Below are 23,999 nucleotides of genomic sequence, written 5' to 3' on the forward strand. Positions count from 1 at the left end.
TTATTAATCAGTCAACAAAAGTTAAAGGGAACCCCATCTTACAGGTTACACAGTTAGACACAAGAGAAACAGCAGACACAGTTCTTACCTTTGAGGAGAACAGGGTGGGAGAGTGGACAGGAAATACATGCCAAAGGATGTTTGCAGGACATTACAGTTTAGCAGGCAAGATGCCCAAATGTGGAGAAGACGCAATAGCTCAGGAATGACAAGCTATTATGAGTGGGGCTTCTTTCTTTGGCAGTGTTTCCTGAAGGAGGGGAACTTTTAGCAATGTTTTAAGAGTGTGATGAACAATTTTAACGGAAAACAAAAGATCCATGAAGACCGGGATCTTCTGTGTCTTGTTTACCTTTGCATCCCTAATGCCTAGATGAGACCCTGATACGTACTAGGAGGTGTTCAATACATTTTTTGAATACACGCATACATGAATGAGTGAATTAAAAGGATGATTGATCACTGGAAGCTGGGAGAAATGATCACATGAAAGGCTTAGAGGTGTTACAGCAAGGTGGTTATGTAGTGTAGCAGACAGATTTGTTTAGAGGTAGAGAAATGACTAAATTGGAAATAGAAGAAAAAGCACAGACAACTAAAAGGGTCTTGGAGCACAAGCCAAATTGTTGATACTGGATATGGAAACCCAACTGAAATTTCTAAATGAGAGCAATGTGATTTTAATAAAATTCCAAGATGATGCTTGTAAGTGAATGTAGTATAATAGAGAAATGATAGAAATATATCTTTTATATTCTCACTCTAATACTTGGCTTTGTGACACTCCATCATGCAAAACAAACTACAAATACATTTGGTTCTGGTTCTGATACCTTGCCTATGAGATTTGCCTTTCTGACGGTCCTGGGTTTTCCTACTGAAAACCTTGTAGGCCTCAGTCTTCTGATACTGCTCCAGCTCCTTCATGTAACGCTCCTTATCTCTGTCTGCTTCATCAAGGTAGCGCTGGGGAAGAAATATGGAATTATTTTCAAGAAATAGGTCTTACTGACATAAAATACCAATGAACTCTTTGAAGAAAGCAAAGGATAATTAGCACATGGAAAGAAAAGTACAAGTGGGATAAGCTTTGAGAATTAAAAAAAAAAGTCATGTGAATAGAATAAAATATTTCTTAGTTATAAAAGAAATAGGTGATTCTAACTTTTTAGACTACTGCCTTTCTTAACTTATTGAAGACAACTTCTATTGAGGTCATTCTCATAAAAAATTCACAAGAAGATTATAGTTCTTCTACTAATCCTATAGATAGAACTACACATGGCCCTAGAGTCCTCAAGAAGACTGAACACCACATAGGCACACTTAATCTTCCCAGGGGAAAGGATGGAATATTACTTTGTTTCTTTATCCCCAACCCACTCTGAGGAGATGATCTCATACATCAATTGGCCTTTAAGAGCCAGAAGAGTGGAGATACAAGGAACATAAAAAAGAATGACCTCACCCTATGGACCTAAAATGGACTACTATGAGACAGCCTGTATCTACATGCTTTGTGCTATTAATTATTTAAACAAAGTTCATTGATCTACTAGGATAATTTTGTTTAATGCCTTGTACTTTTCATTCATCGTTAGGTTTAAGAAGTAAAGTATAAAAATACTCTTCTAAATGAACACAAACAAGAGTTAGATATTATGTTAAAAGCCTTGTCCTACACAAGAGCCAGATGTAGGGGTCAAATGGCCAAATCTGGGACAATTTAAGTATCAAAATACTCAAGTAGAGTAATAATTTATAAACCACTGGGAAAAAAAGAAATTCATATGCCTAAGCCAATTGTAAATAAATAACAAACAGATACATAAATGGAGGGAGGAAGAGGGCTCTTGCTTAGATTAGAATGCTGAAGGGCAACTGGCAAATGTGGAGGGAGTGCTAGAGTTGGAAAATCATCATTTTGCAACCATCATGGTAAATATTAGATCAGGCAAAAGTTATTAATGAATGCTAAATCTAGGGGGAAATTTTGATATGGAACAGACTATTTGAATGTTCTTAAAATGTCTCTGCACAGACTACTTATTAGTTATAAGGGAGAGTAAAAAACTTCAGTGAGTGAGCAAAATTAACATTACGAATAAAAGGAATGAGGAATGAGGAATAAAAGACATTGTGTGCCTGCATATGCGATACCCTGAGAAGGACCAACGTCCACCTATGCAGTATTCTGAACAAGAATGCATAACCTCAATCTAATCATGAGGAAACATCAGACAAATATAAAATGAGGAATGTTCTGTTGAAAGTAAACAAAAAGGAGGGGGAGGAAGAGGGAGAGACGGTATTCCTAAAAAAATATCAATGTCATAAAAGACAAAGAAAGGCTGTGGAAATATCCCGGATTAAAGGAATCTAGAGATTTGACTACTAAACTCAGAGCCTGACCCCTGGACTGGAATCTGAACTGGAGGGGGAAAATGCTACAGAGGAATGACGTTAGAGGTCAACTGACAAAACTGGAATATAGGTGGCAAGTTAGATAAAAGTATTGTGTTAATACAAAATTATGAGGTTGTTAACTAAACTGTGGTTAAGTGAGAGAACATGTCTATTCTTAGGAAATTCACACTGAAATATTTAAGGGTAAAGGGCTATGATGTATGTAACTTATATCAAATAATTCAGAAAAAAATTGTGTGTGTGTGTGTGTGTGTGTGTGTGTGTGTGACAGAGAGAGAGAGAGAGAGAGAGAGAGAGAGAGAAAAGAGAAACCACATGCCCAATCTTGCCCAGGAGAGTAGGAGCGCATGTGCGAAAAGAGAAAATGTGTTAATGACAGGTCAATCTGGGTAAGGGTATTTGGGTGTTCTTTGTATTATTCTATGTCTGTAACTTTTTGTACATTTGAAAAAATTATTTTCAAATAAAAATTTAAGAACAAAAACAAACATGAAAACCCTTGCCCTGCCTAACTAGTTATCACTGTTTGTTATCCCTGGAAATGACTTTTGCGTTTTTCCTTATATACTTCTGTATTGTCTGAAAAAATTTTAAACGATGAGCGTGTATTAATTTTGAAATAAAAAAATTAAAGAGAAAAGAGTAACTACTATGTACAGCTCATAATCCATTTATACATTAGAGCTAAAACAATGGATGATATACTCTGTTTTCTATTAGCTTGCTACCACAAACACAGAGCTCCAAGTTGCAACTCAATCTGATCTCTTTGAAATTTTTTGAATTCAGTTAATTCCCAAGAGTATTTTTCAATTTGGTTTTAGTTTGTTTGGAATCCTTTTTAAGGAGTGTAAGACATAAGAGAAATATAGACATATATCAGATACTGAAAATGCTGGGAACTTTCAACCCCTCCGACAATCCCTACAATCACAACAATTTTGTGGCATTTCAACCAGTTCGTGGCTAACTTGTCTTTAATTCCTCTCAAATCTAACAAATGGATTTGTTTCAGTTTGGCAATAAGGTTAGTTTCTGTCTTGGAGGAAAAAGAATTCAAATAGTTCTTGCTTTATTTTTCATAGTAGGTTAAATTTGCCAGAACTCCAGTTTAAAAAGTTTATTAAAGCAGTAACATCTTTTTCTTAAACAAAATTCTTATGTGAATATCAGAATTTTATCAAAAGACATTTTCTCATTTAACTCATGACTTTTCACTTAACTTGGCAGAATAAACCATGCTGACAGATTTCTTAATATTGAACTACTTTTTATAAAAATCTTATATGAACTCTCAGCATATAAAGCAAATAAAAGTGGAGCTGCTTTGGTTTGGCAGGGGATCCTAGAGTCCCTCCTGCTCACGTCCCTGCAGCAGACCCTGAAAGAGTATAAAAACCACTGTGGAGAAAAGAGCTATGAAGGACCCTGCTATTCTGGTCTCCTAGGCCCATGACAAACTTGGAGAATCAACAGTCCATTCTCTTTGCTTTTCTGACAAAAGTTATTTTTGAGATATAATCAAAACCAAGCAAAGGATCAGGAATAGGAACAATTACCTGTTTTTCCTCCGGAGGAAGTTTACTCCATTCATTGCCTAACATCCTTGTAATTTCTGGAAATGGGACTTCTGGTCTTTTTGCTCGAAGCTGTTCTCGACGCTCATTCATGAACCGAACATATCCTGTAAGGGGGGATTTGGGTGCATTGCTGTCTCGAAGAGGTTTCTTCCTCTTTCTTCCTTTGGACCAACCTCCTCGTTTACTTCTTTGCTACAAAACAAGAAAAAAAAAAAACCCCAAACCAAATTACAACAACAAAAGTTTCCCCAAATAACACAATAATCAACATCAGCAAACAAAACAGGATTAATAATTGCATTTTGCTACCATTAAGGCCCTGGATATTCAAAGCTCTCCAAACCTGTTATAGGTACAAATGGCTGCAATGCAGTTTTCAAGAAGGGACCCCCAGATGGTTCACCGGCAGACCTTTTTATGTACCATGCTACACAATGTTACACTAAGGGGCTATTTTAGTGCTAATCCCAACAGATAAGAATGAGGGGTACCATGATCACATAAGCTCTGGCCTTCATATTCACTTAACAAATCCTGACTCCTGACAGGGGAATATTCTAAATGAGAAATGCAGCACATATACAGCACTGTGCCAGGGAAGCAGACATTGCTACAGTAGATCAGAACAAGATGCTGTCACAAGCACTGGGCAAAAGAAGAGGAGACAAGTTGTAGTACTAGGATTAAAATCATTCATGAAGGGTGTTTCTCACTGATATCATTCAAAGACCAGTTTATTTCCCACAGTAGATAGCACTATAGATTTTAAAATTAATATCTAAGACTTAGAAAAATTTCAGCAACTATAATATATCCCAAATGAATACTAGTTCTTTGGCTTGCTGGTTTATTTCTTAAGATGTTTATTTTATAAAGGCAGAGGTCTTTATATGTTATTAGCTAAATCAAAAGACAATATCGCTCCCAAAAAAGTTTAAAGGACTGAAGTACCACTATTGTTTTACCACAGCCTTTTTCTTTGTCCTTTTAAACAGGATGCAAGGTACTTTTACTTCATAATTTTACAAATACACATAGCCTATCAGTTAATAAAGTTTTATGGATATAAGCGTTTTTATTTCAGAGAAGAGAAAGATAAGCCAAATGGGACAAAAATATCTAAATATTAATTACCATACTGCACTCCTCCAAATATATATAAAATGGTACAATAATTCAGCATTGGGCAAATGGTGTATTTGGTATCAGTTTTTTTGTTTTTCTTTTTGGTTTTGCTTTGTAAACCTAGTAACATTTAATATTAAAGCTACTAAGGATTTAAGATGTTTAAGAAGCCTTAAGCATTCGTCATAATCTTTAAGAATGCCAACATAAAAAGAATAAGCTCTTTCAAAATAAGAACAAAGACAAAAGTCAATGGTGGTACTCTTTTATAGCTAAAAACAAAAAGAGAGTACCTTAAAACATAGACAATGTAATCAGTCATTTGTGAGGAACACTGAAAGTCCAACAAGGGAATGATGGCCCAGGTCCATACAGAACCTCTGTGTGAATTAGAAAAAGATGCCCCCTATGGGACAATGAATGACTTGGTAAGTCGTGTGAACCCTTTGGGCACATATGCCTCCATGCTGCAGGGTTTGGTGAGCAGAGTGTGGTCTTGAGTAAGGGCATGTGGACTCCTCGTTAATTACTTTAAAAAAAAAATAAATTTATTTATTTTATTTATTTATTTTTGGCTGTGTTGGGTCTTCACTGCTGCATGTGGGCTTTCTCTAGTTGTGGCGAGCGGGGGCTAATCTTTGTTGCGGTGTGCAGGCTTCTCTTGTTGCAGAGCACGGGCTCTAGGTGTGCGGGCTCAGTGGTTGTGGCTCGCAGGCTCTAGAGCACAGACTCAGTAGTTAGATAGCCCGTGGCTCACGGGCTTAGTTGCAGCATGTGGGATCTTCTCAGAGCAGGGCTCGAACCCATGTCCCCTGCATTGGCAGGCAGATTCTTAACCACTGCACCACCAGGGAAGCCCTAATTACTTATTTAATTAAATCATGCAACTCATTCAGTAAGCATTTGTTGAGCGTCTAATCTGATGCAGGTATAAATTTTCTAGGTAGGGGAAAAAGAAGAGTCTATTTGTCTCTGTATCATTAAAACCATTAATATGGTTCTATGTGAAACAAGAAATATAAAACAGAATATTCTGCAGAATGTAAGGAGGCCAGAGGATGAACACCTCGGTCAACTCCCTTGCTGACTGCTTCTTCAGAAGCCTCAGAGACCAGTAACAGGAGGAGATGCTTCAGCTTACCTCATCTTCGTGCCTCTGTTCATTGCCTTCTGCTGTATTTGAAGACTCATTCTGAAGCAACTGACCTTGGGAGAGATCCTCAACAAATTCTGGATTATTTGTGGATGATGAGGCTCCACTACTATATGGAACCTCTGGGTGGGTTATCCTGAAGAATGATAGGCAGAGTGGAAAAGTTCAGTATCAACAGCATCAAAAACTCCTACTTACCAAGGTTCAAGACAAATTTCACTGCCAGCAAAATCACATGCCAGCCCTTGAATTAATTCCCCCACCTCATTCTGTATAAATGTAAACAATGTCTCCATAGCAATTATAGAGCATTTTAAAAAAGGTTTCAGTGCTTGATTGGATCAGGTCAGTTCCATGAAGAAATCTCCTACTAAAAACAACTATAATCTTTCCCCCACAAATTACCTCTCTCCTCAACGTAGACTTTACATTTTAGTTCTGAGCATGCAACTTTTATATGCTAGTTTCATGTATCTCCTTTTCATGTAATAAAAGGAAAATACTATTAATGGAAAAGAACAGGAATGGGAGTTGAAGAGGAAGTTTGCCCCCCTATCACAAAAGAGAGCGTTCTTTAAGGGCATAAGAAATATCTCTTATGGTACATTCCATAGGCTACTCCTTGGATTATAGTGTTTATTGACAATGAGATCGTCTAAGAACAATATTATCAAGTTCAGTAAGTTCAGGTATAAATGTTAATAAATCAGAGATATACATTTTCTGTTCCTATCATTCTGTTCCAGATGAGTCAGCAAACCAGATCTCATCCTTCTGAAAAGTGGACACAAGAAGGTACAGATGACAATTGGATCTTAGACTGAGTTATACCCTATCGCATTTAGATAAAGGAATGGAAATAAAAGTAACACCATGCGCTAGGGAGTTTGGGGTTTGGGGCAGGTAGTGGGGAAGGTGGAGGAAGATGTACAAGAGAGTAATATTCAGTCATTATTCTGGAAGAATGTATACTCCACAGGGTTACAGAAAATACTTACAATGCAATGTAAGTACTGAAACAGAGGTCTGTAAAATGTGCCATAAAGGTACAGTAGAGGGGATGAGGAATTTTATATGTATGGAGAGAATGTTAAGAAAGATTTTACAGAGGAGGTCTTAAAAGTTGAAGAGGCATTCATCAGGTAAACAACATTATTACAGGTAGAAAGAACAGGGTATTAATAGGAGAAAGGGAAACTCTTCAGGAGGCTACTGCAATAGACTAAGGGGGAGACAAGGGCAAACAGGAGAATAGGGGAGAGAAAGCTAAGAGATAATTAAGAGGTAGAATGATAGATCGAATATAAATAGTGAGGGAAAAAGAAGAGTCAAAGGTAATTCTGAGGTTTCTAGATTGGGTGATAATGTACTATTAATCAATGTAACAACTGGAATGTGTGTGTGTGTATGTGTGTGTGTGTGTGTGTGTGTGTAAGAAAGACAGGTGAGAAAATGCTAAGTTTGAAACACTCATGGCATAAATAGGTGGAGCTGTCCCACCGACAACTGGAAACATGCCCTGAGAGAACAGAAGTGAAGAAAAGGCAGGAGATATTTTGGGAGGCATCAGCTCATGGAAATAATGGGAAGTGCTAGATATTCTCCAGAAAGACAGTGAGAAGAAAAGTCAGGATAGAACTCTGTTGGAACAATATTTTAGAAGCAAGTGTTAGACGAGCTGGGAAAGACTAAGGAGGGCGTTAAGAAATCTAGGAGAGAATACTGTTACAGAGGCCAAGGCAGGAAGACTTTTGAGAAGGGGTTATTACACAAGCAAAAAGTTGCAGATATCACATAAGATAGGCTAAAAAGTATCTGCTAAATCTGAAGATCTGAAGGACTTCAGCTGTACTCCCTGTACTTCAAGGGAGTACAGTTTTAGTGGAGTTATGGGAATAAAAACCAGATTACAGTGGACTGAGAAAAGAATGAAAGCAGATTCAGACTGTCCTTGAAAGGACAGAAATTTTATTTTTTGGAACACTTCTATAAAAAATAGAGTATTATAACTAGGAGGTTCCTACATTTTTGAGGTCCTGTGAAAAAGGGTAGATAGGAGAAGTTATTAACTCAATGCTAATTATGTTCTCTGAAGAGTTGCCATTAGAGATCCAGTTTGATCTTGGCAGCTTTGTTTTTCAAATATTTCAGTCATTTTGGATGTCTTACAATGTCTTTTCTTTCACTGTCATTCTTCATTTCAACTGTGCCATCAATTTTTAAGTTACTAACTCTTGCACATTCTTATTTCAGTAAAATATGAAAACTAGGTTTAGGAAAGAGTACCAATCCTGTGAATCCCTTGACTGAAATGGATAGGAATCAGAGGGAGTGGTCAAAAGCAGCAAATGCCTTAGAGATGACAAGTTGAATAAAGACTGAAAAAAAAAAAAAAGGCTCCTTTGTTCCAATGAATGAATGAATTGTCCATACTCTTAGCTAAAGCCAACAACCCTTCCATTTGCGCCCTGGATCCCACACCCTCTAGCCTACTCAAAAACAAGTTTCAGCAATTCTGCCCTCTCTGGCATCACCAATTCTTTCCTCTCTACTAGATTAGCCTAATCAGCAAACAAATGTGGCATTATTACTCTTACCTAGAAACAAAACAAAAAACACACTTTCTTGATTCCACTTCATTTTTCTCCTTTCCTTTATGGACCTGACCTGAGGGTGGTATGTTCCAAGGTCCCCAGTATACTGAACCCTGTTTTCTGTTCTGTCTTCCACCCACAAATTTAATGCCTTTTCTATCTTAACTAAGCACTTATCATGCACTGTGTCCATAACTTTTGCAGTTTGAGATGTGATAGCAAAACTAGCACGAGTTTCCTTTTCCTTCTTCACAATTTCGCAGATAGAAGATTCATTCTCACCATAGATCTCAGCAACCTCAGCATATTACTATTTCTTTTTCTTTCCTTATTAAGTCAAGAACTTTCACCTTTTCACTTAAAGGAAGCACATTAGGGCTTCTCTTTGGCGTATCTGAATTGCCAGCATCACTACTCTTGCGCTTTGGGGTCATTATTAAGTAAAATAAGAGTTACCTGAACACAAGCACTAAGATACTATGACAGTCCATCTGATAACAGGCAGCTACCAAGTGACTAACAGGTGGGATATGCTGGACAGAGCAATGATTCACGTCCCAGGCAGGACACGGTGGGATGGTGTGAGATTTTATCATACTATTCAGAGTGGCGGGCACTTTAAAACTTATAAACTGTTAATTTCTGAAATTTTCCATTTAATATTTTCCAACCATGGCTGACCGTGGCAGGTAACAGAAGCCACGGAAAGTGAAACCATGGATAAGGGGGTACTTACTGACTTCAATTGTTTATAGTGGAAAGAATTGTTTATAGTTATTGACTTCAATTGATCTCCCTTCATTCTTTCTTAAACCCAACCCAAAGGAGATAAGTGTTCACAATCTTGTCAAGGCCACCAGTGACCTCCATGCTAAATCCAATGTCATTTCTCAGACCTCATCTTACCGGATCTTCCAGAAGTATTTGACACAGTTCATCTCTTCCCCTCCCTTGAAATATATTTTTTACCTGGTTTTCAGGACCCTGCACTCCTCTGTTTTTTCTGATACCTTTTCAGGTACCCCCTTGAGTCTTCTTTGCTGACCCTTCTCTCCTCCCTAACTTGTAAATACTGGAGTATCCCCGAGTTCAAGTGTCAGGTCTCTTCTCTTTTCTACCCACACAGTGCTCATTCGTTTGATGATCTCAGCCAGTCTCACAGCCTTAAATATCAGCTCTAATATGTTGATTGACTCCCAAGTTTCTCTTTTTAGTGTAGACAGCCCCTAACTTTAGAGCCCTGTATCAAGCTGCCTATTTGACATCTCTGCTTGGATAGCTAATAAGAATCTCTATTTTAAAATCTCTAAAACCGAGCTCCTAAAATTCCCTCCTCCACTTGCTCAGTTTTCCCCATCTAATTTAATGGCAATTCCATCCCTTCAGTTGCTTAAGCCAAAAATTTGGAGCTGTCTTTAACTGCTTTTTTCTCCCTTCTCACATCTCATCTGGTCTTTCAGGCAAATCCTGTTTGGCTTACCTTCAAGATATATCTAGAATTGTATACTTCTCAACACCTCCCATTCCTATTATCTTTGAAACCCCCTCCAGTGAGGTTTTTGTCCCTACTACTCTGCCAAAAATACTCCTGTCAAAGTCACTAGTGAAGTTCTTTGAGTCATCATCTCTCACTTGAATTATTTTAGAACCATAACTGGTCTCCTTGCTTCAGTCCCTGCTCCCTTCACTCTATTCTCTATATAACAGCCACAGGGATACTATTTTAAAATGTCAGATCATATCATTCCGCTCAAAATCTCCCCATGCTTTCCCACCTCACTCAGAGAAACAGTTAAAGTGCTTACTCTGACCCATAAGATCCTACACGATCTAGTCCCTTGCTACTCAAAGTACCGGCCTTACACCAGCAGCACAGGCATCATTTGGGAACTTATTAGAATGTAGAATCTCTGGCCCTAACTCAGACTTTCTGACTCAGCATTTGCATTTTAATAAGATGTCTAGGCAATTCATAAGTGCATTGAATTTTGAGAAACACTGATGGAGCCTATTACCCCTCCCCCTGGTATACTCTGCTCCAGTCACACTGGCCTCCTGGCTATTTCTAAAAGGCAGAAACACTCCTACCTCAAGGCTTTCCCACTCACTGCTCCCTCTGCCTAGAATAATCTTCCCCCATAACTGTAGGCTAGCTAATTTACTTCCTTCAGGTTTTTATTCAAGTCACTTGTAAAGCCTTTCTGGGCCATCTTATCTAAGATGGCACCCCAAGCCCCTCCTGTCCCTCTTCCTTACTTTATTTTTTAATCCATAGTTCTTATCAATGTAGTATGCATTTTACTTATTTATCCTGTCTGTTGTCTGACTTCTGCAGTAGAAGTTAAGCTCTATAGGGGTTGGGATTTTTGTCCATCTTGGTTATTGCTTAATGTCTAGTGCCTAGAATGGTGCCTGGCACATAGCAGACACTCAGAACATTTTTATTGTACAAGTTGGACTCAGCAAGTAGGCAGCTTTTAGAAAAGTTTTAGAGAATAGTTTCATCTGAATGAAGTCAGAAGGCAGATATTAATGAGTTAAGAAAGAATGCCAGGGAAGGAAACAATTATAAAGTGTAGTCTGTTTTTAAAGAGCTCTAAGGAATATTAAAATAATTCATCTTAGGGATTAGCTAGCACTTCAATCTATTAGTGAATACATTTCTTCTTTGGCAAGTAATGTCTAATAGAAAAGATAAAAATTCAAGTGGAACGGAGATTTTCAGTGGAAGAGGGACTACTGCTATTAGCCCTTTTCTACATTTCTTTATATATCTGTCCAAAAATACCAAAGAAAGGAGTTGGAGTTGGGGGGAGGGGTAGGTTGGGAGGAACAGAAGTCAGCTAGAGCTCCTAGGCATCTTGAATAAAGAACCATAATTAAAAATCTAATCTTAAAACAACAACAAAAACCCCTGATGTTTGGGGAAAAAATTATTTTAATATCTGTGGCAATTTAGACAGAAAATGAATTTGATTTTCGAAGCTAGCCCTGTGGCAAGTATTTCCTTAATGGTGACTATGTAATTCTCTTAACTGGGAGTCACTGATGTTTCCTAGATCCCACAGTACTGCTGTTCCAGTTCACAGGAACCAGAGCATTGCAAATGACAGCTGAATACAGATATTAAAGCAGTTTACAATGGCTCTCATTCTCTTTGCAAAGCATAACAAACGCACCTTCTATTTTTGATATAAAACCGCCTCTTTAGCACCTCATATGTTGTCAGAAGCTGTTCTGAAGCCTAGGCAGAGGCCCAGTGTCCCAAAGCAGCTGCTTACCCAGTTGTAGCCAGATCATTACTCTCCTTGGAGCCATCTTCATCTGCAAAAAGGGGAGGCAGGGTGGAACCAGTCATCAAGGTTTCCATCTCTCTAAAAGGAAGACAGAATAAAAAAAAAATTTAATGGCTTAATTATCTCCAGTTCAAGTTGCATTAATTTAAGAGTCAGCCTTCCTTAACTTTATCACATCAGCAGCAGAATAGAAACTGACCTAAATATTTATTTTCTTGACTTGGACACATCAATTTGAACTTTATGGTTAATGGGCTTTTAACCCTGGTCTTATCAACTGACCAGACTAAAAACAGATTTTAACAACCAGGACACAGTTTGGAAAATTCCTTTTTGTTCATTCAGAATATCTTCAAAAGCATGCTTCATTTCCGGTAAAAACTGTTAAGCAGAGTAACTCAGAAGCACTGCAACCCTGAGCAAGTTATTCAGCCTCTTTGAGATACAATTTCACCATCTTAGACACAGACAAAATTGCTGACTTAACCCACAGGGTTATTGTGAAGGATTAAACTGAAAGTGCTTCATAAACAGAGAAGGGCTAAGATCGTAAGTGCTTTGAGTATTATTATATAATGAAAGGTATTGTTATTACAGCATTACGAGTTCTTAATCCCAGATGAATCATCCTTAGATTAAATGGTGACAATCTGAGTCCTCCAAAAGGAAATAATGCAAAGGAAGTAGAGGATGGAAGGCATACTGATGTGGTTCAAAATGAAAGAAACCACACTTCCAGGTCAGAAATGTGCTCCACATCACCATGATGACCAACAGTGGAAATAGCATGCACCTGGGCACAGGAAATAACTAAGCCTAATTGAAGAAAGCAAATAAATCAGAAGAACCTGAGGTTATCAGAATGAAAGGATAAAAGGACAAAGTGACAAAGAGAGTAATTTCATTTAGCATATCGCTACAAAGAAAGATTTTTCCCTTTCAAGGCTTACTACCAGGGGCTTCACCCCATATAGCTAAAAGCAGAAGCCTTCCATTCACCATGAAAATGATATTCAAACAAAACATTCAATAGTGACCCTAAACATCAGCCACTTAAGTGGAACTGCAAACCACTCAAGAAAAAAAGTGCCTCAATCACCTGGGAGAATTGAGGAACAGATTATGAAAATTCACTCAGGAGCTCCCTCAGCAGTTATTTCAGGTGCTGCTGCTAAGGAGACCTAGTGAAATAGCAATTAAAAGAAAAGCACAGCAGCCCAAGCAGAGCTAGGATTCATCTGGCTGAGATGGAAATACGAAGAAAATGCAGATGACAGTGATGCCATATTCTAAAATGTTCAATATAATAATTTACTTACAAAATGATAACAGTGATGATTTATTTCTTATTCTTACTTATTTCTTGTTTTCACTTCTTTGTTACTTAGCAGACCAAATTCCATAAATAGCTTACTCTGAAAAAATGCATCTTTGTATATTCACCACCCATTATAGTGGGAGAGCATGGAAGGCAGAGAGGAACTTCCCACTCAACCACAGAGTACGGAGTTTATTCCACATGCAGGGATACTTGCTAACTTTTCAATTCCTTCAAGAAAGGGGGGGTTACAAGGGGCTCTAACAAATACTGCAAAATTCCATTCTAGATGTTTTCTAGGATAATCTTGACACAAGTGCACTTATGTTTTACTTCACATTATGCACAGACCAGATTAGAGCCCAGGCTTTAAGGGCTGCAAACATCACCTTACACCAATATTCATTTTATCAAAAGAAAATTAATCAATTAGATGCCATATAATCTAGTTATAAACCACAAGCAAACATTCAAATAGTCAGGTATATATCCACAAACCTTAAAAGGACTCATTTAATTGGCTTCTTTCTAAAAGTCACCTTAGAAGTAAAGGACTTTTCGAGAGCCTCAAGATTCAGCATTGGAAGCTCTTGGCATCATCCCACCTCAAAAGAAGATATATTACCTGGTGGGGGACAAATGAACTATCTTTTCATTCACTATACCAACATGATCCTCTTAGAGTGTTTCCCAGATATCTTTAGTCATTTTTGAAATATGGGGAAGCAGCTGGACAACACAACCGTAACAACATATAAATAGATCATATAAACAAAGGAAGTTCAGAGAACACATTTCTTGTTGTTGTTGTTTTTTCCTCTTAAGTGTGTTTTACTCAATCCATATGGCTTCAGATATATTTTCTCTAGTGTTACTGAGTAGTCAGGTCCCTAAGAAATGAGTAATAAAGTGGGTGGAAGGTTAAGGGGCCAAAATCAACAAAAGAAGGAAATGAGGAAAAAGTCCAGTGAAACTCAAAGGCCTCTAAACTAGTTGGGAAAATAAAATGATTCGCAAGAATTGGCTGGGATCCTGCAAGAAGCTGCTTTCATATGGTTCATGAGGGGGTGATTCAAACTGAATCACAGCTACCAAGCCACTGATTGCCAAAAGCCCTTCAGTGTAGCATCTGTGCCTGATAATGTCCCAGTACAGAGGTCACACTAAACTCTGAAATTCTATGCAAAGCACTTAAGAAATGTAATGAATGCTGCTCTGGAAGGGGAAAGAAGAGATATATGTACAAAGGCAAGGCAATATACAAGTTTGGTTTTCCACTGCAGTTTACAGAAACAGGTATATCATGCAGATGTTTTCTTGCAGAAGGGATTCACCCAGTGAAGGCCTCCACCTGGAGGTAAGTGGTATTACCTTGGGGCTTACACTTTGAGCCAAGGTCTGGAAAAAATCCCCTCTAACACTAATCGCTCACTGAAAACATTGATGTAAAAAACAGAGTGACAATTTAAGATATTTTAATAACAATTTTAAAAATTGTAATAAAAATTATATTAAGACACTAATCATAATCAGAACATTTTTTGGGGCCAGAATAAAGGCACTCAGGTGTAGCTTAAGAAATCTTCCTCAACTAAGATTGTTCTAGTAACCTTTCCCAACAAAAGGGATGATCTCACCAATGAGACTATATTATTCCAAATGTGTTGGACAGTGCTGAAAGTATAATTTATACTTCTGTTTTCTGGGGGTTGGCTCTTTTCAGGTACCCTTTCCCCACTTTACATATGTTAATCCCATTCATTAAGCCCTCTCATGGAGATGCACCATATTCCTTCCCTACCACACCATCCCCAACAGTACACCTCAGAGTTGAGAGGTAGGATTCTGCCCTCATTTTTCCATACTACAACCTTTATGCAAAATTTCCAGTTCCTTTAAAAGTCATGTTAATTCGCTATACCAATCTCTGATCATTACCTCCTATCATTTCGGTTCTACTACAACACAAACCTCTATTTGTCGACTCTTGATTTTCCCTTCTCTGTCTAGCTTAGATTCTGTGGCTGCATTTCAAATATTTTTTTGCCAACACCCTCAATTCCTTTGCCATGTTGTTCTTCTATACCCTGGATGTAGATCAACTCTGAGTTTTAGCTCAACATGGTGTTGGAGAAAAATCACAAAATAAAGGGTGCTACTATAAATTTATGGTATCAACTATAGCTGGGCCCACAATGCTCTCAGCAGTCATTTTACATGTTCTTAGGTTATCAATTGCCGCATTAGCTCTGTCAAAATTTTCCAATCAAATCAAACCTAACTCACTCAAACCCTCCTGAATATTCAGGCTCATCTCTTCAAACTTCTCATCCCTGACTCACACCAAAACCATCCTAAGTAGTTTTATTTTAAAAATATATAATTTATGTACCATAAAATTTATTCCTAATTTAAGTTATACAGTTCAGTGGCTTTCATATATTTACAGGGTGACTTTCACATATTCCTACCAACACCAGAATTGATTTTACAACATTTTCATCATCCCTAAAAGAAACTCGGTACCCATTAGCAGTCACTGCCCATTCCCCCCTCCCCCTAGGCCCAGGTAACCACTAATCTGCCTTCTGTCTTTATAGATATACATATTCTTAACATTTCATATAAACTTAATCATATTCTCTGACCTTTTGTGTCTGGCTTCATTCACTTAGCATAAAGTTTTCAAGGTTCTAGCATGTATCAGTATTTCATATCTTTTCATGGATAAATAATACCACATTTTGTTTATCCATTGAAAGACTGATAGACTTGGGTTGTTTGTATTTTTTGTCTATAGTGAATAATGCTGCTTTGTGTACAGTTTTTGTGTGGACATGTTTTCAATTTTCTTAGGCCTATACCTAGAAATGGAATTGCTGGGTCATATGATAACTCCATGTTTAACATTATAAGGAACTGCCAAACTGTTTCCAAAGCACCTGCACCATTTTACATTCCCACTAGCAATGTATGAGATTTCCAAATTCCCCATACCCTTACCACACTTTTTAGGAGTGCTAAAGAAATATCAGTTCTACCCTCCTCCAGCTTTCCACATGGGCTAAGGGAAATACAGAACTCCAGCCCACTTCAGCCATCCTGTCCCACTGAAAGGGGGAAAAAACTAAGAAGCACCGGTAAAGTTTATAGTCCAGGGGGCACAGGCTCACCAAAAGACTGTGACCTAATCATAGTACTACAGAATGCTTCTCCTCCCCTCACACCTTACCACTACATCACTAAAGGCCTATATACCACAGTTCCTTTCACCCAGGACATCATTTCTACCTTTCAAAAAAAGCCAAAAAACGATTTGAAGAGACTGAACAAGGATTAGAACCAGAGTAAGATACAGCATGTTTTTTATTTCTTAACTTTAAAAAAATTGAAATACAGTTGGCTTACAATATTAGTTTCAAGTGTATAATATAGTGATTAATATTTTTCCAGATTATACTCCATAAAAAGTTATTATAAAATATTGGCTATACTCCCTGTGGTATACAGTACATCCTTGTAATTTATTTATTTTAGACCTAGTAGTTTGTACCTCTTAATTCCCTTCACCTATTTTAGTCTTTCCCACCCATTCTTCCCTCTGGCAACCACTAGTTTGTTACCTGTATCTGTAAGTCTGTTTCTGTTTTGTTATACTCATTTGTTTGTTTCATTTAAAAAATTCTACATATAAGTGAAAACATACAGTATTTGTCTTTCTCTGTCTCACTTATTTCACTAAGCATAATACCCTCTAGGTCCATCCATGTTGTTGCAAGTGGCAAAATTCCATTTTTTTTAAAGACTGAGTAATATTCCATTGTATATATATAGCACATCTTCTTTATCCATTCATTTGTTGATGGACACTTAGGATGCTTGGCTATTATAAATAATGCTGCTATGAATGTTGGGGTGTATATATCTTTTCAAATTAGTGTTTTTGTTTTCTTCAAATAAATACCCAGGAGTGGAACTCCTGGATTTTATGGTAGTTCTGCTTTTAATTTTTGAGAAAACTCCATACTGTTTTCCATAGTGACTATTCCAATTTACATTCCTACCAACAAAGTGCTAGGGTTCTCTTTTCTCCACATCCTTGTCAACATTTATTATTTCTCGTCTTTTCGACGATAGCCATTCTGACAGGTGTGAGATGATATCTCACTGTGGTTTTGATTTGCATTACCCTGATGATTAGTGATATTAAGCATCTTTTCATGTGTCTGTTGGCCATCTGTGTGTCTTCTTTGGAAAAATGCTTATTTAGGTTCTCTGCTCATTTCTAAATTGGGCTTTTTTTTTTTTTTTTGATATTGAGTTGTATGAGTTCTTTATATATTTTGGATATTAACCCCTTAACAAACATATCATTTGCAGATATCTTCTCCCATTCAGTAGGCTGCCTTTTCATTTTGTGGATGGTTTTCTTTCCCACACAAAAGTTTTTAAGTTTGATTAGGTCCCATTTGTTTATTTTTGGTTTTGTCTCCCTTGCCTGAGGAGAAAGATCCAAAAAAAAAAAAAAATCACTAAGACCAATGTCAAAGAGCCCACTGTCTACGTTTTCTTCTAGGAGTTTTATAGTTTCACGTCTTACATTTAGGTCTTTAATCCATTTGAGTTTATTATTGCATATGGTGTGAAAAAATGTTCTAATTTCATTCTTTTACATATAGCTGTCCAGTTTCCCCAAACCACTTATTGAAGAGCCTGTCTTTTCCTCATTGTATATTCTTGTCTCCTTTGTCACAGATTAATTTACCATATTTGTGTGGGTTTATTTCTGGGCTCTCTATTCTGTTCCATTGATCTATGTGTCTGCGTTTGTGCCAGTACCATATTGTTTTGATTACTGTAGCTTTGTAGTATAGTCTGAAGTCAGGCAGCATGATACCTCCAGCTTTGTTCTTTTTTTCTCAAGACTGCTTTGGTTGTTCAGGGTCTTCTGTGGTTCCATATAAGTTTTAGGATTATTTGTTCTAGTTCTGTTACAAATGTCATGGGTATTTTGATAGGAATTGTATTAAATCTGTAGACTGCTTTGGGCAGTATGGTCATTTTAATAATATTAATCCTTCCAATCCATGAACATGGAATATCTTTCCATTTATTTGTATCATCTTCAGTTTCCTTCATGAATGTTTTACAGTTTTTGGAATACAGGTCTTTCACCTCCTTGGTTAAATTTATTCCTAGGTATTTTATTCTTTTTGATGCAATTGTAAATGGTATTGTTTTCTTGATTTCTCTTTCTGAAGTTCATTATTAATGTAAAGAAATGCAACAGATTTCTTTTTTTTTTAACAGATTTCTGTATATTAATATTGTACCCTGCACTTGACTGAATTAATTTATTAGTTCTAATATTTTTTTTGCTGGGGTTATTAGGGTTTTCTATATATAGAATCATGTCATCTGCAAATAGTGACAGTTTTACTTCTTCCTTTCCAATTTGGATGCCCTTTCTTTTTCTTGTCTGAGTTCTGTGGCTAGAACTTCCAATATAAATTAAATAGAAATGGTGAGAGTGTGCATCCTTGTCTTGTTCCTGATCTTAGAGGAAAAGCTTTCAACATTTCAACACTGAGTATGATACTAGCTGTGGGTTTGTCATAAGTGGCCTTTATTATGTTAAGGTATGTTCCCTCTATACCCACTTTCATGAATTTTGTCAAACGCCTTTACTGCATCTTTAAGCTGATCATGATTATCTTCCATTTTGTTAATATGGTGTAACATATTGATTGATTTGTGAATAGTGAACCATCCCTGCATCCCTGGAATAAATCTCACTTGATCATGATGTATAATCCTTTTTACATATTGTTGATTCAGTCTGCTAGTATTTTGTTGAGGATTTTTCCATCTATGTTCATCAGGGATACTGGCCTGTATTTTTCTTTTTTTGCAGTGTCTCTGGTTTGGGTATCAGGGTAATGCTGGCCTTGTAGAATGAGTTAGGGAGTGTTCCCTCCCCTTCAATTTTTTGGAATAGTTTGGATAGACATTAACTCTTCTTTAAATGTTTTGTAGACTTCCTCTGTGAAGCCATCTGGTCCTGGACTTCTAATTGTTGGGAGTTTTTAATTACTGATTCAATTTCAATACTAGTGATCGGTCTGTTCAGATTTTCTACTTCTTCCTGATTCAGTCTTGGAAGAGTGTATGTTTGTATGAATTTATCCATTTCTTTGAGGTTGTCCAATTTGTCACTGTATAGCTGTTCATAGTATTCTCCTAGGGTTGTTTTTATTTCTGTAATATCAGTTGTAACTTCTCCTCTTTCATTTCTAATTTTGTTTATTTGGGCCCACTTTCTTTTTTGCTTAATGAGTCTGGCTAAAGGTTTATCAGTTTTGTCTATCTTTTCAAAAAGCCAGATCTTAGTTTCATTGATCTTTTCTAATGTTTTCTGTTTCGTTTTGTTATTTTGGTATTTTCACTATGATCTTTTTTGTTTCCTTCCTTCTGCTGACTTTGGGCTTTGTTCTTCTTTTTCTAATTCCTTTAGGTGGAAAGTTAGGTTGTTTGTTGAGATTTTTCTTGTTTCTTGAGGTAGGCCTTGAATTGCTATAAACTTAATGCTTAGAAATGCTTTTGTTGCATCTCATAGATTTTAGAAAGTTGTATTTCTATTTTCATTTGTCTCAAGGTATTTTCTAATTTCCTCTTTGATTTCTTCATTGACCCATTGGTTTTTTTGGTAGCATGTGGCTTAGTCTTCTCCTGTGCAGAGGGTCAGCACCACTAACACCCATGTTATTCAACTGTATATAAAATTTAATTGCTTTTCTATATACTAGCAATGAACAAGTGAAATTTGAAATTAAAAACACATTATCATTTATATTAGCACCCCCCCCACAAATGAAATACTTAGGTATAAATCTAACAATATTTTACAAGATCTCTATGAGGAAAACTACAAAACTCAGATGAAAGATATCAAAGAAGGACAAAATAAATGAAAAAAATATTCTGCGTTCACGGGTAGGAAGACTCAATATTGTCAAGATGTCAGTTCTTCACAGTTTGAGCTTTACATTCAACTCAATCCCAATAAAAATCCCAGCAAGTAATTTTGTGGATATCAATAAACTGATTCTAAAGTTTATATGGAGGCAAAAGACTCAGAATAGCCAAGTAAATATTGAAGGATAACAACAAAGTTGAAGGACTGACACTATCCAACTTCAAGACTTCCTATTAAGCTACAATAATCAAGACAGTGTGTACTTGGGAAAGAAAAGACAAATAAATTATTGAAACAGAATAGAGATCCTAGCTAGAAATAAGCCTATATAAATACAGTCAACTGATCTTTGACAAAGGAGCAAAGGCAAAACAATGAAATAGTCTTTCAACAAATGGTGCTGGAACAACTGGACATCCATATGCAAAACAAACAAACAAACAAAAACAACTTGAAACAGACCTTACACCCTTCACAAATATTAACTCAAAACGCATCATAAACCTAAATTTAAAATTTAGATTTTAAAACTATAAAATTCTTAGAAGACAATATAGGAGAAAAATCTAGATGACTTTGGGTATGATTATGAATTTTTAGATATAACACCAAAGGCACAATCTTTGAAAGAATTGATAAGCTGGATTTCATTAAAATGAAAAACTTTTGCTCTGTGAAAGACAATGTCAAGAGAATGAGAAGATAAGCTGTAGATGTGAAAAAAGTATTTGCAGAAGATATATCTGATAAAGAAATTTATCCAAAATATACACAGAACTCCTAAAACTCATCAATAAGGAAATGAACGACCCAATTAAAATATGGGCCAAAGACCTGAACAGACTCCTCAACAATGCATATGTACAGATGACAAATAGCATATGATCATGTCAGTTGGGAATTGAAAATTAAAACAATGAGATACCACTATACATCTATTAGAACTGTTAAACTGCAAAACACTGTCAACACCAAATACTGGCTAGGATATGGAGCAACAGGAGATCTTATTCATTACTGGTAGAAATGAATGCAAAATGGTACAGCCACTAAAGAAGACCATTTGGTAGTTTCTTACAAAACTACTCATACTCTTACCAGCAACTGGGTTCTTTGGTATTTATCCAAAGGAATTAAAAAGTTATGTCCATACAAAAACCTGCACATGGATGTTTATAGCAGTTTTATTTATAATGTCAAAATTTGGACACAACTGAGACATCCTTCAGTAGGTGGGTGGATAAACAAACTGTGGTACACCCAGATAATGGAATACTATTCAGTGCTAAAAAGAATTTACCAAGCCAAGAAAGAACATGGAGAAAACTTAAATGCATAATACAAAGAGAAAAAAGCCAATCTGAAAAGGCTACGTAGTGTGTGATTCCAATATCACTACATTCCAGATAAGGTAAAACTATGGAGACAGTAAAAAGATGAATGATTGGGAGGGGTTGGGGGGATGCAGGAGTGAAAAGGCAGAACACAGAGGATTTTTAGGGCTGTGAAACTATTCTGCATGACACTAGAATAATAGATATATGTCATATATTTGTCAAATCCCATAGAAGGTACAACATCAAGAGTGAACCCTAATGTAAACTATGGAATTGGGTGATTATGTGTCAATGTAGGCTTATTAGCTATAACATATATACCACTCTGGTAGGGGATGTTAAGAGTGGGGAAGGGGGCTTCCCTGGTGGCGCAGTGGTTGAGAGTCCGCCTGCCGATGCTAGGGGACACGGGTTTGTGCCCCGGTCTGGGAAGATCCCACATGCTGCGGAGCAGCTGGGCCCGTAAGCCATGGCCGCTGAGCCTGCGCGTCCGGAGCCTGTGCTCCGCAACGGGAGAGGCCGCAACAGTGAGAGGCCAGCGTACTGCAAAAAAAAAAAAAAAAAAAAAAAGAGTGGGGGAGGTTGTACACATATGGGGACATGGAGTATATGGGAACTCTGTACTTTCTGCTTAATTTTGCTGTGAACCTAAAACTGCTCTAAAATATAAAGTTTATTAATTTAAAAATTAATTTAATATATTATAATTATACAATTTATTGTAAGATAGCCCTGAAGTTGAGGAATAAATACAACTGATTTTTATATGCATGCAATTTAACAGGAGCAAGTGAAAGAAGGCGGCTTACTACAGAACGATCTACCAGCTGTGAACATTTAGCTAAGAGCATTAAGCAGGCTGTGGGCATTAATCAATATGTTTTACAGAGGAAATAAGAACACTGGCTAATCCCCAGGCAGTTAACTGGGGTTCATTAAGAACTCTCTAACTGTAGGTTTTGATACGGGAGATGAGGGGGCAAAAGATAAGGCTAGGTAATTTGGTGGTAATTAAGTACTTACTTTTTGGGGGATGGGTAGGATCGGGGAGATAATTAGAGTTTAAAGCTTAGGGTTGTTTCAGTACCTAAGAAAGGCACAGAGGTGTGTGTTTGGCTGGGTGTTGGATGGAGTGAGCAGAAAATGTGGCTCTCTATTCCTAGAATCTAGAGCCCAGGCTCCTGTAACCATGACTACTGTTAATTTTTAAAAATGTAGTAGGCTACTCTAAGAACTAAATAATAGAGAAACTGATTCATTCATTCAACAAGTATTTATTGGGTATCTAACACTGTAGGCACTTTACATGTACTGGGGATATAGCAGCAATCAAAACAGGCAAAAGTCCCCACCCTTACTGAGCTCAGTATAATGGGATACAGACAAAATAAGTAAAATGAATAATGTTACATAGTGATAAGTACAAAGAAAAAAAGAGAGCAAGGAAAGAGCCCAGGAAGAGTTCAAGGGAAGAGGGTTCTGGAATTTTAAATACAGGCCAGGAAAGGCTTTACTGAGGTAACCTTTGGGGAAAGACCTAAAGGAAATAAAGAGCTGTGCACATGTGTGAGGACAGAGTGGTCTAGGCAGTGGGAACACATACAAGGTGTACACTTGGTATGATTGAAGGAGGCAGCAAATCTGGCTGGATTGAAATAGGGGCAAAAATAGCAGATGATGCTGACTGCTATAGGGGACCAGACCATATATGGCTTTGTAAATCATAGTAAAGACTGGCCTTTACCCTGAGATGCAAAGCCACTAGAACACTCTGAGTAGATAAGGCATGGAATCAACCATTTTTATAAGATCACCATGGCTGCAGTTTTGAGAACAGAATGAAGGGTGAAGAGGGTCAAGGGTAGAAGTAAGGAGATCACTTAGGAATCTATTGCAGTAATCCATCTGAAAGTTGATGGTGGATTGGATCAACAGTGGTAGTAGTGGAGGTGATGAGAAGTAGTCAGATTCTTGATATATTTTTAAGGTAAAGCCACTTTCTCAGTTTAAAATAACTGGAAAAAAAATTAGGAATAGAATCTAACTGTGCCCTGCATATATATATATTTTTTTTGCGGTACACGGGCCTCTCACTGTTGTGGCCTCTCCCGTTGTGGAGCACAGGCTCCAGACGTGCAGGCTCAGCGGCCATGGCTTACAGGCCCAGCCGCTCCACGGCATGTCAGATCTTCC

The 23,999-nt window shown here is 37.2% G+C and overlaps 1 protein-coding gene across 2 annotated transcripts in view; it reads right to left on the reverse strand.

Moving 5' to 3' along the window:
• HMG20A (high mobility group 20A) overlaps nucleotides 1-23,999 on the reverse strand; it is a 69,453-nt gene that overhangs the window by 14,130 nt on the left and 31,324 nt on the right. For both annotated transcript variants that reach the window (XM_065871321.1, XM_065871320.1), the window contains 4 exons: nucleotides 12,161-12,253; nucleotides 6,274-6,421; nucleotides 3,987-4,199; nucleotides 834-966 (listed from right to left, as the gene is read on the reverse strand). In XM_065871321.1, coding sequence (XP_065727393.1) covers nucleotides 834-966; nucleotides 3,987-4,199; nucleotides 6,274-6,421; nucleotides 12,161-12,249 — 583 coding nt within the window. In that variant the 5' untranslated portion in view covers nucleotides 12,250-12,253. The remainder of the gene's footprint in view (nucleotides 1-833; nucleotides 967-3,986; nucleotides 4,200-6,273; nucleotides 6,422-12,160; nucleotides 12,254-23,999) is intronic.

The sequence above is a fragment of the Phocoena phocoena genome, chromosome 2 (assembly GCF_963924675.1).
Source record: "Phocoena phocoena chromosome 2, mPhoPho1.1, whole genome shotgun sequence".
Classification (NCBI taxonomy): Eukaryota; Metazoa; Chordata; class Mammalia; order Artiodactyla; family Phocoenidae; genus Phocoena; species Phocoena phocoena.